At 42.4% G+C, this 18,841-nt stretch overlaps 1 protein-coding gene across 2 annotated transcripts in view; it reads left to right on the top strand.

Annotated features, from left to right (window-relative positions):
- The first annotated feature begins 10,448 nt into the window (after positions 1-10,448).
- The window catches only part of UNC5C (unc-5 netrin receptor C), a 397,062-nt gene continuing 388,669 nt past the window's right edge, over positions 10,449-18,841 (top strand). The window contains exon 1 of one of the 2 annotated variants that reach the window (XM_030865643.2): positions 10,449-11,487. In XM_030865643.2, the coding sequence (XP_030721503.2) occupies positions 11,364-11,487 (124 nt within the window). In that variant the 5' untranslated portion in view covers positions 10,449-11,363. The remainder of the gene's footprint in view (positions 11,488-18,841) is intronic. The other variant, XM_060299770.1, reaches the window with a different exon arrangement.

The raw sequence follows: 18,841 nt of genomic DNA on the forward strand, positions 1-18,841 counted from the left end.
AGGGAAAGCTTGATACCTGGGTTAGCATTTGAACTAGACTTTGAAGAACCGTTGATCTATTTGTCAGGAAGGAAATTTCAGGTAGAGTAAGGGTCATGAGAAAATGCAGAGACTTGAAGCTGTCAATTTGCCAGCTTATAGGATGTGACCAGACAAAAGTCTTGATTCCTGGGAGAATGAAAGTTGGCCATGGCAAGCATGGAGGCAGAGGTACGGTTCCCACACCAGGATCCAGATGCTAACACCCCTCCTCAAATAACTTATTTTCAGTTTCTTGAGAGATTTTAGCCTTCTCAGATATTCAAATAGATTTTTTTTCAAGTTATTTGGCTCTATCTCCTACAACCACAAATTTGCTCAATAGATTCCTCAATCTATAAACCAGCACAATTGGTAGCCTTTGGTTAGACAGGTCAATAAAATGAAAAGTAAACCATTGCCTGTAAATGGTCTCCTTGTATTTTTAAAAAGCAATATATTCACAAACAAACAAAAAGTCTGTGAAGAATGAGGTCCCCTTTGATCTACTAGTGTCAAAAATGTAGGGTGAAATTTATCTTTGAGAATAATAATCATCAAAAGATCTTTCTGGGGCTTCCCTGGTGGCGCAGTGGTTGAGAGTCCGCCTGCTGATGCAGGGGACACGGGTTCATGCCCCGGTCCGGGAGGATCCCACATGCCGTGGAGCAGCTGGGCCCGTGAGCCATGGCCGCTGAGCCTGTGCATCCGGAGCCTGTGCTCTGCAATGAGAGAGGCCACAGCAGCGAGAGGCCCGCGTACCGCAAAAAAAAAAAAAAAAAAAAAAAAAAAAAAAAAGATCTTTCTGGTTGGTCCTAAAAAGAAATACAATAGCAAGCAGCAACAACAACAAAATAGCACTGATTAAATTAAAATGTACATAAATTATTCTATCATTTACTTATTTTTAGACTTATTTTTTCATTATGTGGTCACTCTTAGGGTCTTCTAACACTTCGGCATTGGGTAGATGATGTTGATGATTCAAATATTATTACAGTAGGGGAAAAGCCTTCTTAAGAAGCTCAAAGTCTAGAGAACTACACATGTACACAAGCAAGCAAATAAGCTTTAAGGCCTTTCTTCTTAAGAGTGGTTATTTATAATATTCTCATAGGTTGCCCCCTGAATTCTACTCTACAACACCAGGCTGTTCTTGGCCCATGGGGCCATCTGGTGGACCGTGTGGGTAATCATCTGAACCATTCTTGCTTCCTCACTATTCATCTCAGGCTTTTTAACTTGTTTCACACAGTTCTGTTTAAAATACCTCTGGAAAATTCTCACTTTAATTATTTTACTCCTTCTTTCTTTCCCTGAATTTTTCATTTGTTTTCCTCAATTTTATCAGAAAAAAGAAGTATTCCTTCTTTACCTTCTTTGCTCCTTGTAATGAAAACTGTTAACCAAAAAATAAACAAAAAACAACTATGATCAACATGAGGCTAGTTAACACTAGTGCAACATCTCTGTTAAAGAAAATAAAATGTCCCTATTTCCAACTGAAATTAAACATGAAGTAGAAAAAAATGGCTTCATTGTTGAGCATTATTGGAAATATCATGAAATAAACTTAGGAATCTCAATAATATTTACCTTTTTTTCCTCATTCTTCTTTATTTATACCATAAGCACAAAGATCAAATGTCTTGCTTTTTGTCTGATTTAATTATAAATTATTTTTAAAAATTTTTGGTAAAATTGCATATGCTGTAATATCATTGTTTTCCATATAATTATGCATGATGAACGTGATTTTGTGGGCTGAAGTCTAGATTATAATTTATGTTACGTTTCTGTAAAATAAAGCACAACACATTTGTAACAGTGAACTCACAAATAAATTCGGGAAAAAATTGAAAGTAAAAATCTCTAGTATATAATAACTGATTTAATTTATATATTTTAAAAGTTTCTTATAATTGTTATCCATTTATTCTTTAAATGTCTATCAATTACATTTTCTGTGCCAGTCACAGTATTAGGGACTATGAAAAAACTCTTGTTATATATTCAAAATCTTAGTGAATCATTGCAATATTGCTTGAACAAACCACTTCAAGTCCCAAGTAGTCCTAGGAAATTAATGTGACCCTCTCACCCTTTAAATCTTATTTCTAATTCTTTAATGCCTTTAATTAAGTTGAGGATAGTTTACTGTTGCAAGTAGCTTTGGGGGATTACATAGTTTATTCTTAATTATATCATGAATATTTAATGATATAAATTTGTCACCCTGCGTTCTGGAATTAGTAACCCACCATCCCAACTGAATGTCCCATTTTTCTGTTTGCTACTTGTTATGTTAAGGCTTTCACTGCTTTTCATCTTAATTATTAGAAAAGACTCCATGACTTTTCCTCCCACTTTAATTCATTTTTCACATTAATACAAGACTTGGTCATGATAGTATCTCATTGCCCAAAGCCCTTTGGTACCTTTCTAGTATATTCATGATGTAGGATAGACCACTTAGCAAACTACAAAGAGCCTTTCAAAAATTAGCCCTACCTTCCTGTCCAAATTTACCTTGCTGTATTTGTCTGTATCCAGACAAACTTAAGTTCAGATCCCAATGTGACACTAATTTAGGTACGCTAGTTACTCAACTCCTCTAAGCCGTGACTTCCTTATTCATCCTTGAAGTGAGGGTATTAATAATACCTACTTCATATAGAGTATTGTAGTGTGTATCAAATGAATATATATGTAAGATGACTACTGAGAGTTCAAAAATGTTAACTGTAAGAATTTTTTAAAAATGATAATTAGTGGGTTTCCCTGGTGGCGCAGTTGTTGGGAGTCCGCCTGCCCATGCAGGGGACGCGGGTTCGTGCCCCGGTCCGGGAAGGTCCCGCGTGCCGCGGAGCGGCTGGGCCCGTGAGCCATGGCTGCTGAGCCTGCGCATCCGGAGCCTGTTGCTCCGCGGCGGGAGAGGCCACGGCAGTGAGAGGCCCGCGTACCGCAAAAAAAAAAAAAAAAAAAGATACTTAGTAATTACATTAAGCGTAATGCTTTCTGGACTCCACACAAAGCCACTCAGTATTTGACATCCACGCTCTACCCTTCTTTCCTGCTTTTGCCCCAGTAGTTTCTTCTGCCTGAAACGCTAACCTTTCCAACTTCACAAATTCTATTTATTTTTCAAGGCCTAGGCCTAATGTGCTCTCATTTAAGTCATTTCAATTTGAAGTCCTCTTTCCTCTCACCTACCATAGCTATGTTTCCATACCTTCCTGCTGCACTTCTCAGGGTCACCCTATTTAGTTCTCTATTCCGTCTTATTTTCTACTAGCTTATTAGCACCACAGGGGAGATTACCATCTGATTTATCTTTAACTTAATCTGAGGACATGATTTCTCACACTATGCATATCAGGTACTTCTTGCTATGATACCGCTGCATAAAAAAATCACCCCAGAACTTGGTAGCTGAACTCAACAAGCTTGTTTTTGTTTGTAATTTCTTGCTCATGGGTCACTGGGTCTGCTACCACTCAGTTAAGCTGGGCTGGATGCAGGCACCAGGCTCCAGGCTACACATCTCTTCATGGGTCTTTCACTCACTCTGAGTGGCTACCTGGGAAATGTTCTTCTCATGACTAGTGGCAGGAGCACATCAAAATGAGTAGAAGTATGCAACGGAAGGAACTGGCACTCTGTAGCATCTGCCCACATTCATTGGCAAAAGGCAGTCCCATGGCTAAGCTGCCATCAGTAAGGCAGAGAAGTCCATCCCACTGTGGTGGGTGGGACTTCAAAGGCAAAAGGCAAATCTATTAACAGAAAAGGAGTAAAAATCTGGAATAATGCAATCTAGCACGATATGCTTACTCCAGAACTCCTTTTTTAAGGACAGGAGTTTCCTGTAATGGACTTTGAGAAAGGGGGCCTAAGACGATGAGGAATCAATGGACAGGTTTTGGGGACAGTCAAATGACAGGATTGGCATTTTATAAGGTCATTCTGGGGTGTGTGGAGACGATGGATTGGGGTGTGAGGGCAGACTAGCTACTGAGGAAGTAACTACGAGAGATCACTGAAAACATGCCAATATATTGTGTGGCTGTGGTGTTGTAGATAATGGGATAGGTCTCCAAGATCTATCAGGAGTAAAACTGGATTTTAGTAATGGAATAGGTGATGTGAGAACAAGTGAGGAAGATACTGAGAATAGCTCCAGGGTTACACTTAGAAGGTATAATTCATGTATGGAGAGCCACATCACTAATGTTATTCCTTAGATGATTATGCAAGTTAAGTACTATGGACAATACAGAACATATCATAATAATGTCCTAAGTACAAACACATTACAAAGCACCTTCACACACATTTCATCTTCAGGGCACTTTATGTGTTCATATTGTTTCTGGTTTTTATAACAAAAAAATTAAAGTGCAAAGAAGTTGCAGGAATATCTAAGTAAATAACTTAGATAAATGGAGACTTAAATCTGTATTTCCTGATTCAGAATCTTCCCACCATTCCATAAAGTATCTCATTTCTTCAATCTGTAGCATGAAAAAAAAACAACTGTGGTCCAGTTTGGCAGATAAATTTAAAATAAAATGAAGTCTTTGAAGGGCTCCAGTCAGCAAGAAGTTATAATATCTATACCCAGTAATATTCTAAATTACATATTCTATTAGTTTTCTTCTAATTTTTATTGGGTCTTTCATTGTTTTCTCCCTCTTACAGCAGTTACAGCCTGCTGCACAAATGCAGAAATCACCCTGGAATTTCTTTCTCTTCCTTTATTTCTTGTTTTTATTCTCTTCCTACTTTTCCTTTTGCCTTTCTTCCTTCCTTTGTTCCTTGCATCCTTACTTCCTCCTTTCTCTCTCTCCTTTCTCTTTTCAATCTTTTATGTTACCTTTCCTTTTTTTGTTTTATTTCTTCTTTTTTGTAAATATTATCTCTACACCTCAGTTATAAAATCCTTGAGGAGAAGATGCTATCTCAGGGCTACACACCTCCTAAATTTTCAAAAATAATCTCTAGTGGACTGAAGAATACAGTATGTTTCATCCTTTTATTTCCCAGCATGATAGAAAACACTTCCTCCCTTTTACTCAACTAAAAACAGAAAAATGACTTTCCATCTACTTACAATTCTCTAAATAAACTGTCATCTTCTGTCTTCATGTTTTTCTCTTTGTGCCTTTGTCTTGTCCTTTCTCTCCAATAAAATTGTCTCCAACATAGATGATCGAGCCAGCGTTCACAGCACCCTTTTCCTTATTCACTACACATGACTGGTCTAGGAGGGTCATTTGACAGGCCATTGAGAAAATGCAAACTTCTTGGGCTGAGAAGTTCCAGAAATGTGATTTGGAAGGCAGCTATGCTGGCTGTATCCCCTAGGGCCTGTTGTTCCTTCTTCTTCCTGCCTGGGAAGTGGACCATGATGCCTGGAGGCGGAAAAGCCGTCAAGAAACTGTGAGAATGTAAGTCACACATTGTGGAACACGGAGCCAAGCCATGAAAAGAGCATAACTGAGCTGCTTTTAGTCCAAAGTGGCTCTGAAGTGCCCACTCCCAGATTTCTTATTGTTTGAGATGAATACACCTTTTGTGTTAAGCTTATCATTACTGATACACAAGTGCTTAAGTCTTCCTTCTGAGTAATATTCTTCTCAGATTCCCCTAGTTAAGATTTTCTCGTATCTTTATATTTCCACCTTATTTTTGTATTTATGTGAAATCCTTTTGTTTATTCATCTATATTATCTGTTAGACTGTAAACCCTTGGTGCACGAGGACCCTTACTGATGAGTGTTCTTTGCCAGGGATCCTGGAATGGAGCCTCAATGTAACAGGGGCTGAGTGAAAGTTTTCTAAATTGAATTGAATTGAGTTGACTTGAACTTAATTGAATTGTTTTGAACCGAATGGAACTGAATTGAATAGTACTCAATTTTCCCAATTAATGGAAAAAGCAATCTACTAGGAGCTGTCCTTCAGCTCTTCATTTGGTGCAGTGATGTGTTATGGGACAAAACTCAAGCTTGAAGAAGAACTCATTCTCCCCTTCCACACCACAGAGTAGGCAGAGTTATTTTGTCTGCCCTACATCCATTTTCTTGGCATCTGTTCTTTCATATTACTTATTCCTTCTCAGTATATTGATTTTCTTCTCGGGAACCCCTTCTCCCTGCTGTCAATCCAAGTTTCCAGGTCCCAAAAATTGGCACATGATCCAGGCCTTGCCACTCAGTATATTCTAATCACCTGGCCACGGTGATTGGCTCAGGTTTGGGTATGTGTCCCAGGATAGGCCAGGGTCATGATTCTGGTATTTTGTCCGCTAGATGGGAATGAGAGTGCTCTTTTTGCTGAGACTGATAATGCTAAAGACACTATAAACCTGGAGCTGCCAGACATCCCAGTGTGGACACCATGGGTTTGTGAAAACAGAGGAGAGCAGAACTAAGAGACTAGGGGGAACTGGGGAGGGACTAAGTCCTGTGAGTGGTGGTATTTAAGTTCTTGGATCTAGAACATGATCCCTGAAATCAGATTGGGCAAAGTTACTTAAGCCCTCTGTTTCCTCATGTATAAAATGGAGATAATAATAGTACTTTAATCTTCATTTTGAGGATTAACTGAGATAGGACACGTAAAAAGCCTAGCACAGTGCCTGACACACAGTGTGTGACCAATAAACACTAGCCATTATTAACGTAGATATTTTTATCTATGTCTTTTTTTTTTTCTTTTTGCGGTACGTGGGCCTCTCACTGATGTGGCCTCTCCCGTTGCGGAGCACAGGCTCCGGACACGCAGGCTCAGCGGCCATGACTCACGGGCCCAGCCGCTCCGCGGCAGGTGGGATCTTCCCGGACCGGGGCACGAACCCGTGTCCCCTGCATCGGCAGGCGGACTCTCAACCACTGCGCCACCAGGGAAGCCCTATCTATGTCTTTTGAGTTATGTACAGCAATAAATTATATTTTTTGCTTAAGGTGGTTTGAGTTGGGTTTCCGTCACTTGCAACCTAAAGGGTCTTGTCTAATACAATTAATATAAAGCCCCAGAGTGTATGGGTTTATGGCAGGCCAAATTTCCTTCTGTGGGCTGAGGCAGAGAATGGGCATTGAATCAATTGAATCTGGACCATGTGGCTCTCCTCAGTTGATGTCTATCAGTAATTTTACCTGAGGCCTATGAACCGCCAACTCCTAAGTGAGTTTCCTCATCACTATCCTCTTTATATTCACTAAAATCCTCCTTCTTATATGTTGCCAGTTAATAATATCTCTGATATGATTTATTTTTAAAAATATATAAAAAGACAAAAAATGGGGAATCAAACATATGAGATAAAATGAAAGAAAATATTTCTATAATTAAAATAAATTTTCACTGTTTTTTATGTCTTAAGCCTTAAGCTGGAAACTTTTTCCATACTAGTTTAGAGTAAATAATACTATAACTAAGCAGCCTACATGCTAAATAGCATACTTTTCTAGGTGTAGATTTCTGGAGGGATATGCAGGGATTTGCATGTTTAATTCCCATTAGCACCTGTCACTGGTGTTTATTATCTCAGAGCTAATTCTCCACTCACTGCAGCCAAGAAAAAGGAAGCCCTTGTACATGGATTTAAATGAAGCTTTTTATTTTTCAAAATGAGATGAATTTCATGTCTGTTCCTTAAACACCTGCAGTATTCCAATCCTGAAAAAGTCATAGTTAAATTCATTTTTGTGAAAATTTGCCCCAATATGATTTTAGCCAATGACTAGAAAACCCTATTCATAATTTGAAAATTTGTCTTGGGGGAAATAAAAGAAGTTTTAATTGAGGACTTAGTTTTAAGATCCATTGGCTCTCATTCATCCATTCAATGTTCAAGAAATGTTTATTGACCAACTATTACGAGCCAGGCAGTTTTCTAGGTTCTGGGTATAGACCAGCGAAAGTGTTAAGAAAAAAATTCCTCCCCTTGAGAAGCATACATTCTTTTGGAGAGTATTCAACAGATATACATATACCTATACACATACATGTACATACATACATCTATGTATACTTGAACATAAGCATATGTTTTTTATAAAATAAGTACTATATGGAAAATCAGAGCAGGTATATGCTGTTGAGGGTGATATGGTAGGTGCTATTTTAGGTAAATTGGTCAGAGAAGGAATCTCTAAGTAGTGACACGTGAGCCCAGATCTAAGTGAGGTAAGTTAGCAGTTCTAGCTCAGAGGCCTATGCAACACTGCATTCTCTCTTCCATAAAAAAAAACTAGGCAGGATGTTGATACACAAGGCAAGTTCCATCTGCAATTACAGATTTCAGAAAAGTCACCTGTTTGGTAAAGCTGATTGATTTGCTGGTACTTTTTCTGTCCTTGTTCTTGTGCACTAACTCTTCCCTCTCTTTCCCACCTCATCTCTACATACTATTTCTCAAAACATTCTCCTGCTCTCTATAGACTGAATTTCAGTATTGAACTACTTTTCCCCTTGTCTCTTACTCTTTCTTTCAAAGCATTAATTTTATGCAGTGTCTGTCATTGAGCACTTCAATAACCCAAATAGAATTATGTAACAATTTAATTCTATTTAACTAACTAGACTTTGAGGATTCTTCTCTACTGAGCTTTTCTAGCAATCAATCAACCAATACTGACTGAGCACTAACTCTACATTGGGTTCTGTGTTTGGAGCTGGGGCCGAAATGGTGAACAAGGCAAAGTCTCTGCCTTAAAGAGTTAAATTCTAGTTGGAAAAGATAACCGATAAAATTGCAAATGAATAAACAAATTTTAGATATTAATAGAGTGAGTATACGTGAGGGTTTCTTAGTATTTAAGCTGCTGTCCTTCTTGGAAAAAATTGTAAGGACAGGTATGAAATATAAACAGAACCCTTTCTATTGATGCCATCCTCAAAATAAATGACATATTATAAGTGGCCGAGCTGCACTGTCCAACATGGTAGCCCCTAGCCATGTGGCAATTAAAATTAATTAATTACATGAAAATTCCCAATTCACACTAGTCACATTGCAAGTGCTCAATAGCCACATGTGTCTAATGACTACCATTTTGGAAAGCATAGATACAAATATGTTTCTCACTGCAGAACGTTCTGTTGGACAGCACTGGTCTAGCCAGCATGCAGCTGATGGGAATCTTTCCTCAAAAATAAGAACAGGAGCTAACAATTTTATGTGTCAGGCACTTCACACATGTTTAACTCATTTATCTCTCACAAAAACCTAGAAGATAGCTACTGCAAATAGACCCATCTTACAGATTAAGAAACTGAAGCATCAAGCTTTATTTTTCAATGTCGGTCAGCTAGTAATACGAAATGCTAAGAATTAAGCTCAGACAGTCTGACACAGGAACTTCTGACCTTCTTACCAAAACATCTTGGTATCTTGGTGTAGCGAAGCTGAAGAGGGAGAAGAAGTGGTTTTAGCAGGGCAGGCTGTGCCTCCACAGAAATGAGAAGTGGCCAGATTTGTCAATGTCTCTGCCAAGAATGACCTTTTCAGATCTACCAGACTCATCCAAGACAGGTCTTATTGGCTAGAGGTTTAGATGGAGGTTAACTTTGAAACTATCTAATAAAATATTTCACAGATGGAGAAACTGAGACATGCAGTTCACCTGACCTGTCCAGGATGACAGAATGAGTTAGGACCACAGCCAAGATGAGACCACAAGCTTCCTGCCTGTGTGTGTGTTTACACATTGCCCCCTTGGCACCAAGAGCTTAAAATTTCTCTGATATATTATTTAATATTAGTTTAGAAATGTAATAATCTTGGGAAGTGGTTTTCTTCTTCCTGGAAGGTCAGTGTGCCAATGTGTATTGGACTTTCCATCCATCCACTTTCCTTTTGTCCAGCCTTTCCTTATTTTATCCACCCATTATTACATTTCCCCTTCACCATTACAACAGGGATCCACGACTTAGCTACCCAGGCAATTCTTTCCTGAGGAAAAATAATAAAAACGCACTGCAGTTTGAGTCCTTACACACACACCGTTAGGAATCTGGAAAACATGTCATAGGTTCCACCATCACTTTAAGTGAGTATCTACAAATTTTGTTGTGCATCGTTTCTGGGAGTTTCTCCGGTTTCATCTCACCACTCTTTACATACTCAACCTTGCCAGCCACCAAGGTGCACGAAAATAAAGCTCTGTTGAAGAATGAGTTTTCCTTGAGCTTTTGGTTTCTGTTCCACTACAGAGGAGTCATAGGCACCCAGAGCATAAAGCAGTCTGAGTGGCACTGACCACTCCAAGACTGCCGCGGGCTGGGGCTCTGCAAAAGCTTCATGCCTTCTTCCCGGCCCCGCAGGACTTCAGCTCGAGCCCGACCCCACCCCCACCCGCCCCCACCCCCGCCTAATCAACCGCAAGACCCGAAGTCTTAGAGCGAGTCCAGTCCCGGCGAGTCTGGCTCAGGCTCTGGCGGCGCCGTGGAGGAGCTGGGAGGCGGCAGACCGGACACAGCCAAGGGGCTCGGGGCGCGCCCGCTGCGCTCTCGAAGTCCGGGTCTGGCGCACGGCGTGAGGCCGGCGCGCTCCCACGCTCCCAATACGCTTCGTTCCTCAGGTCGCTCTCGCCTCAGCTTCCGCAGAGAAACCAACAGCCGCTCTCCACCTCCGGCTCCGGGCACGCCGCTCCCGCAGTCCTCGTTTCCCTAATGCGGGCGGGCGGGCGCGCTCCCGCCGCCTCTCACATCCCAGCGGAGTTGGGCTGGGCCCTCCACGCCTCCTGGGCGAACCCCTCGGCGCGCCCGTGCGCCCCGCACTACTAGGTGACCCTCTTCGGCCACCCAGCAGCCGCAGCCGGGAAGTCTCTCCGCCCGCGTGAGAACCCCGAGACTGGAGCCGGGAGCGCCTCACTGTGCACAACTCCCACCCTCCGCTCCCTCCTCCTCTTGCTCTCGCTTCCTCTCCCTCCGCCCGCCCCCCGCCCCGCGTGCCTGTGTGTGTTCGGCACAGGCGAGGGGACCCGGGGAACAGTTCGGGCTCGGCGCGCGGCGGAGCTGCGGCTGCTCCCGCTGCTGAGGGGAGCGGCGAGGTGGCCGCCCTGCGCCTTCCCGGACTTCCCAAGTGGGGGCAGAGCCGCCGCTCACGGAGCCGCCTGTTAGCAGGCACAGGGAAAGCGGGACCTCCAAACTCCTCCTCAGCGACTCCTCTCCACCCTCTTTTGGCCCCTGCCCTTGGAGAAAGTGGAGTGTGGCGCTCGGTCGTCGTTACTCCTTCAGACAGCTTCGCGGTGCACGGATTCCGCTGCTGCCCGGTGGGGCTCTCCGCTGTCGGCGCTCCTCCGTGTGTGCCTCCCCCCGGCGCACCTCTGTCGACGATGAGGAAAGGTCTGCGGGCGACAGCGGCCCGCTGCGGACTGGGGCTGGGATACGTGCTGCAGATGCTCGTGCTACCTGCCCTGGCCCTGCTCAGCGCCAGCGGCACCGGCTCGGCCGCTCAAGGTAAGGGGGTCCGCCGAGCTCCGCGCCACCTCCCTTCGCTTCTTCCTTCCCTCCTTCTTCCTTTCCTCCTCCCCACTTCCCCTGGCTTCCTTAACCCGCCTCGTCTCCCTCAACTGGAAACCACTTTAAATTCTACTTTCCCAACTAGTCAAGAAGCTTTGGTTAGGATGATTTTGAATCTGTCTTCCGAGATGGGCACGGATGGGCCCGGACGCGCGGGGTGTCGGACCCACGTCTGTCTCCGGGCATGTGTCTCTTGCACTTTCTGCTGCACGCTCACACGTTGTTGTACCTTGCGCACAGCGAGGTTTGGAGAGACTCTGGGCGCGGGTGGCTGCGTGGCCTGCAGTAGAGGCCCCGTGACGCGCAGAGGCTCCCCGCGCTGTGCCACGTCGGGGGTTGCCGGATCCTCGCTGAGTCTCTGAGCGCCACACGCCGAAGGGCGCTCCGCTACGGAAACGTGTCCGTGGCGGCCAAGGACCCGCTGGCGCCGGTGGCCCTCGGCTGCTGCTCGGGGCGCTGCGGAGACTCGCGGCGCCCCCGGACCCGCGCGCCGCAGCCCGCAGCAGGCCCCGGGGTGTGCGCGCCTCCTCCGCCCTCTTACCCTCTCCTCTCCGGCTCTCCCTCCCAGCTGGCGACGGAGAAACGTACCTCCCCTGCCGCCGCCCCCCCCCTCCCCGGCTCTAGAGGAAACGGACTGGTCGTTCAAACCAAAGCCGAAACTCCCCGGGTTAACCGGCCACTTTATAACTCTGACATTTTAATTTGATGCGTCTGAGCTTGAAAATAAGTGTCCGGGGCTCTGGGCAAAACCGGGATGGGGGAGAAGCTCGGCCAGGAGTTGCGGGTGGGTAAGGGAGAAGGGGAGGCCCAGGGGCTGACTGCCTAGTTTCCTTCTCGCCCTCCGAGGGTGAGGTGATAGAGGCAAATCCCAGCCTTCCGAGCCTGGGAAGCTGAGTGGAAGGGAGACTGCGAGGAAGGAGCCCAGGCGCCCCTCTCCGGGGTCTCTCTCGGGTCGTCTGGGTCCCCAGTGCCCCCGCCACCTTCTGGACAAGCCGAGGGCCCACCTGGGTCTTAACCGCCCAGTTTTGTGGCGGTCGCTGGCACAGGGGAGGGAGCTCAGCTCTTCCTTGTGATGGGCGTGCGAGGGATGGAGGAGGCTTTTGCAGCGTTCGGAGGTAATCCAGGCATCCCATCCTCTCGGTTACACTCGCTCTAAAGTTGGAAAGCAGAGGAGGTGCGGCGATAGCCTCAACTCCCCGGAGATGCTCAGACACTCCGGAGGTTACCGACAGCATCCCCCTCAGATCTGCGGAGGCGCTGGGGACCAGGGCGTTGGAGGCGGAGGGGGGCGCTGAGCGTAGGCTAGTGTGTTCCGGGTCGGAGGTACGTGATCAGCGAGGCTCTGCGGATTAGCCACAGCTACTTCGGGAGTAAATTGTCCTGCTGCCTCGCCAAGTAGCCACGCTCATAAATCCTTCCTTCCCTTCTTGCCAAATGCCTCCCATCCCCGAGATTTGGCCCTGGTTTTCTCAGTCATATGTCTAAAGCTCATCTGCCTGTCCATTTTACAAAGGAGTCTCCCCTGAGAATCATAAACTTATTGCAGGTTTCTTGAAATTGGGAGAAGTTCTCAGGACGGCTGCTGAGGGTGCTTAGAGGGGGTGTTTGGAAGTTGAAGGGAGCAACCTGATGAATTGTTGTGGAATCAACCGCGTGACTCCCTGTGGAACTCGCCTGCTGTTATTGGTCGCACAAAGGACTAAGCTATAGGGTGCGAGTGGGAGGGGGACCAGGCGGTGAGAGAACTGTTTGGGAAAAGGACAAGTTAAAGTCCCCAAAGATGCCAAGTAGGAGACATAGGATCCCTGCCGAGAGCTTCCTACAGCCAAATTAAAAAGACTGGGTAGGAAAAAGGATCAATAAAGATCATTAGACAGGAGATTGTGAGTGGATTAATATTGAAAGAAGAAGGGAGAAGAGATGAAAAGAAAAGACAGTCAGGACAGACTGAGCGTTTGCCACTTACACTTTTTTCATCTTATAGACCAGGCAAGCCAGAGATTGAGGATTGAACCTACTCTTCTGATCTTAAGTGGAATAATTAAATGTATTCTTTTGGGTGTGTGCATTTCACTGCTGTTCTTCTCCGTTTAGTATAGTTTTTTTCTTTCAGTTCCTGGTGAGCAAACTATTTATGTTTGAATCTGTGGTCTTTGAGAGACACTATTCCGCCACTTTAATCTTTGTTTTCCTCCATGTTGCAGGATACCAGCTATTCCTGTGTTGTGTGTTAGGTATCAAAAATGTAGAAAGCACCAAACCCTACTTTCAGCTTCTATCACTATCACTCTATTCCATTCCCCTAGCCTGTTTACTATTGAACTACTAATACATACACTTTCTTCTCAGAGTCACACTCCTATAATTCTCTGATAGTCAGACCTTCCTTTCCTTCTAATGTCTTCTCCTTTCTCCTCTCTCTTCGGACTAGATCACTAGGTAAATCAAAGATGCTGTTGCTCCCTCAAGGTATGATTTCCTTGTGCTGAGGACTTAAAGATGGGAATAAACTATTTTTTATGGATGGAAGTATGTATGCAGTTAAGATGAGAAAGTTAATTTAAGCACTTTACACAGTGGAAAAGGTTTTTATTCTGTTGTTGGAAAGATACTAGAAAATTGGAAGTTTTAGGAAATATGTGTCTCTTCAGAGAGAGCCAAGAAAATAACAGGTGTTTAAGATAAAAAAGCAGAATGGGTGTTATTTGTGAGTGTACTTCATTTTGTAAGTGTGATTTGAAGAAAGACATCAGTCATTTTAAACAGGTCCTTGGGAGGTTCTCTAGACTTTAGGCAACAGCTTTCTCCTATCTGGCTATGTTCTAATTGTTTCATTCAGGACTGCTGGGAACTCCTAGCTCCAGGGAATTTGTGGTGTTTCTGACTTTCAAGAATGAAAGATTTTACCAGGAAAAGGCGCGCGCGCGCGCGCGTGTGTGTGTGTGTGTGTAGGGGTGTGTGTGTGTGTGCACGCGTGTGCACTTGATCAGTTTGCTTCAGAATTAGTGCCCTCCTGTTTTATAAATGCATTTTATTTCTGGATTTACACAGCATTGATATTCCGCTTATCTAGCACCAACTAGTGTTATGAGTGTTAACACCACCAAACTCAGAACAGGAAATTACTGAAGATTCTAATTATATTGGGATAATTCTCTATTATTGTAAGATAATTTGTAATGTTTTTAAAATAATATACTTCTTCTGAGAAAAGAGTAAAAATTACTTTCGTGCATTTATGCATATTGGTGTGGTACAAATAGACAATTGGCATGAAAGATTGAATTTCATGACAAGTATACCATATATTTTTCTATTTTAGGAGCAGAGTAAATTCATAAATTCGCGTTTGGAATTTGCAGTAAGGAAAAGTAGGCTAGTTTACCTTTGTTTAGAACAATAATTTCATGTATTCTAGCTTAGGGAATACTTAAAAGGCTTCAGAGAGCAAACTTTTCAAGTACTTGCAGAGAATGAGGAACCACAAAATTGTTAACATTTATTGACTTCCTGGCCTTCTGTGTTCTGGATACTGGGGATTCCAAATTCAACAAGACAGGGTCCTAGAGCATCTCCCATTGTAGTCTGGTTGTCCTCATCAGAATACATACTGATCCTTTTTTGAGCAACCCCCCTGAGGACCTGAAGGAGGCACCGAGCTGTCCTAAATAAACTTTCTTAGCTTTCTTAGAATTATTGTTGAGACTTAAAAATAACTGTTCTCTAATGTATGCTGGGTTCTCCAATTAGTGCAAATAGCCAGAGTGCCTTAACTGCATTTAGCACTTTTCTGATTTAGGTCATGGCTTTGCTGGAGCAGCAGAGGGAGTCACTCTGAGAAGAAACATTAAAATTACAGGCTGCAACCACTTCATGGAGATAATGGGGACGCTTGTGGGGTGGGGATTGAGGCAGTGCTCTTCCCTTGCTCTTTTAGCCTATATCTTTTTTAGTTTGACTTTGGTGTTTGTGGCAGTTAAAAACAAACCTGTTCGCATCCCCACGAATTAGAAACCCATTAGCTCATTTGGATAGTGTATGCTATTTAGAAGTAAAGTTCTGAACAATTATTGTGCATTTATTATGTCCCACACTGTATGCTATTTGTTAGGGACACAGAGTTGAGGAGACAGTTTCACCCTTCGAGGAAGACTGACTTACAAGCATAGAATTATAATTTACTTTCTGAAATATAACAGTGGGAATAGATATAGTATCTTCTGGATTTAAGCATCCAATGTTAGTAAACATAGGACTAGCTAGGGTTGTAGTGTGAGTGGTAGCAGGACTTCCATGATTTCTGTGCAGAGAAACTTAAGGGTGGCAGTTTGGTTGGAAGTGGGTTGTTCTTAAAGCTGAGTTTGCATTGTAACTGTCTTATTAAATCTTACTTAGATTTAATATATAATCGGTCTGGCTTTGGGGAGCCACATGCTAGAGACTGTTAGTGGTGTGTGACCATCCTCTCTGGTAGTTTAGTGGTTACCACTGCCTCATAATGCTGCCTCCACCACCTCCTAGCTGTGTGGCCATTGGTCAGTTACTTAGCATCTCCGTGCCTCAGTTTCCTCGGATATAAAATGAGGATAAGATATACTGTAAGTCATATTAGGGTTGAATGAATTAATACATCTAAAGTATGTAGAGCAGAATTCTTTGGCTTCCAACTCTGTAAACCATGGGCAAAGAAATCTAGAAGTTAAAGAAATTAAAGGTCAATAATTTTGAACTCAGAGTAGAGGGATTGCTGCAGACACTGCTTCCCCCAAAGCAACAAATGGAGCTGTCTGAGGAGATGCTCCAAAGTACTGCAAACTCCTGGACATGGTGTGGTTCTTTGAACGGCCTGTGGGAAGCTCTCTCTTTTCATTGCCGCATTTCTTCCTTTCTGCACAATCTGGGAAAATTAACCTAATACCAGTTCTAAAAATGCCATTTTAAGTCAGAGCCTGTTAAGCCCTGGCTACAACCTCCACTCTTGACTTTCTATCTTTACAATGAATGTTGAAAGATAACTGCATAAATCCATAAACACTTTTATGAAAAAAAAATGCAAGTTCCATGTTTTCAGATAATGGTTTTGAGAAAACCAGCCCTTTATGCAAATGTGGATTGTTTTTCTTAAAAAAAAAAAGACACAAGTGTGTCTAATGAGCATAATTCAATACATGATAAAACAACACAAAAAAATAGAGTAAGTCTCATATATACTGAGCTCTGTTCCAAGAGTGCAGTCATTAAGTCCAACAAAGTTAGCCAAGGTACCCAACTAACATAATAGGCTATATAGTACTGTAGTGTAATAGGTTTATAATACTTTTCACACAAATAGTACATTAAAAAAATGAACAAACACAAAAAATAAAGAAAACATTTTTACTTTTACAGTATGGTACCTTGTAAAGTACAGTAGTACCAGCTACATCACCGCTGCTTTTACGCTTGCTTCCGGACATCCTGGGCTTGAAATAAGGATATTGTACTACTGTACTCTATACAGTACTGTACAGTAAAGTACACAAAAGCACAACCACTTGTAGAGGATGCATGCACGTGACAGTGTACACCAGGCACGTGAATAACTTACGCGATTGGACATGCGAATGCACGTTCGCATTTTTGAAAAGTTCTCAGCTTGAAGGTTCATATGTGGGGAACTTACTGTATAGAAAAATAGGTTGACTTGAAGGCAAAGCAAATTCACCAGGACTTTCATATATTCAAATTATATTTGCAATAGAAAGTTTCAGCATCATAATTTAGAACAACATGAATAATCTAGGTAATATATATTTTGAAAGTGTCACATGTAATTACTTCCATTTGTTTAATGGTTATTCGTATTTTTTTCATGTTTGGTGTATTTTTTTTTTTTTTTGGTCGAGCTACGCAGCTTTCAGGACCTTAGTTTCCCGACCGGGGATGTAACTCGGGGCCCTGGCAGTGAGAGCACTGGGCCCTAACCACTGGATAGTGAGGGAATTCCCTTATGCTTGGTATAAATGTTGTTTTCTAGCAGAATTTAAGATAAAACTAGACATTTGTGGGAGTTTTATGTTATTTAGAGTTAAGACACATCTTTCTCTTACAGTATTTTCATTCTGCTTTTATTTTTGGATTGCCTGGTCTGCAGTTACAAAGCCCCACATTTCTCATTCTTTTTCTTTCTTAACCTAGCTCCTTAAAGCAATGTATAGGCGCTTCTTTGATTTCAGATTGTATTTGGTTTTGTTACTGCTTATATATTTGTGGAAGAGAGCTCCATGAATCTGAGACCTTGGATATTGTTCCAGTATCACTCACTTAGTTCAAGGATGTTTAAACTAGAACAGAAACTCACAGAAACTCGGTGCTGTGTTTTATGTGACTTTTTTGAAGTACCGTAAGTTTGCCTTGAGCAATATTAATAGATCTACTGTCTCCTTTTTTCTAGTTTTTAAAAAGAAATCCAATAATTTAAAAATTTATAGTTTCTCTTATTTTAAATATTATAATCTCTAAATTTGTGGAGATTTTAATTTTAAAAACTTTATAGTAATAATTTTATGAGCTAACAAGATCAAAAATAGTATCTTTTTTTTCCTCTTCTCTACCTGATTAGAACTCTCAGAAGAATTTCTGCCTTTTCATGATAACCCAAAACATATTGGGCTGGCCACAAAGTTCCTTTGGGTTTTCCGTAACATCTTACAGAAAAACCTGAAGGAACTTTTTGGCCAACCCAATATATTCTGTTGCAAATATTTGGATGATTTATAAACAAAATGTTAGAAAATATTGTTATAATTTTATAATTAAAAACGAGTTTTGAGTTGAAGTTTTAATGTGGTTTCTCACTTTGAGTATTCCTGCCTCCAAAAAAGTTGCTCCCTTAGGTTTATATAATGAGGTTTTGAAAGACACAGAAGAGTATCTCCAGGTACTTAAAACATATCTAGCCTTCTACACATAGTGTTAAAGTTACTGTGACATTAAATTGAAGTTAATTTGGAAAGTGAGCTGTAGCTTTGAAAATGCCAAATATGCAGATATCTGTCCTTATGTCAGTATACATTTTATGAGCAGTGAGCAGTGATTCAAAAGTGCTTTGCGTGGCAAAAGTATAAGTCTAACATCTGAAAACTCCAATGTTTGGGGACTACCCTCTTCTAATTAAATAACTAACCATGTCTCATTGCCAGTGTGGGAGTGGAATGAGAGAGAGAGAGAGAGAGAGAGAGAGAGAGAGAGGTGACAGGTGAGACTTCATTTCATTGATGTGCCTGTTACAGTTCTTACTTAAAATGTGAGG

Source organism: Globicephala melas, chromosome 5 (assembly GCF_963455315.2).
Source record: "Globicephala melas chromosome 5, mGloMel1.2, whole genome shotgun sequence".
NCBI lineage: Eukaryota > Metazoa > Chordata > Mammalia > Artiodactyla > Delphinidae > Globicephala > Globicephala melas.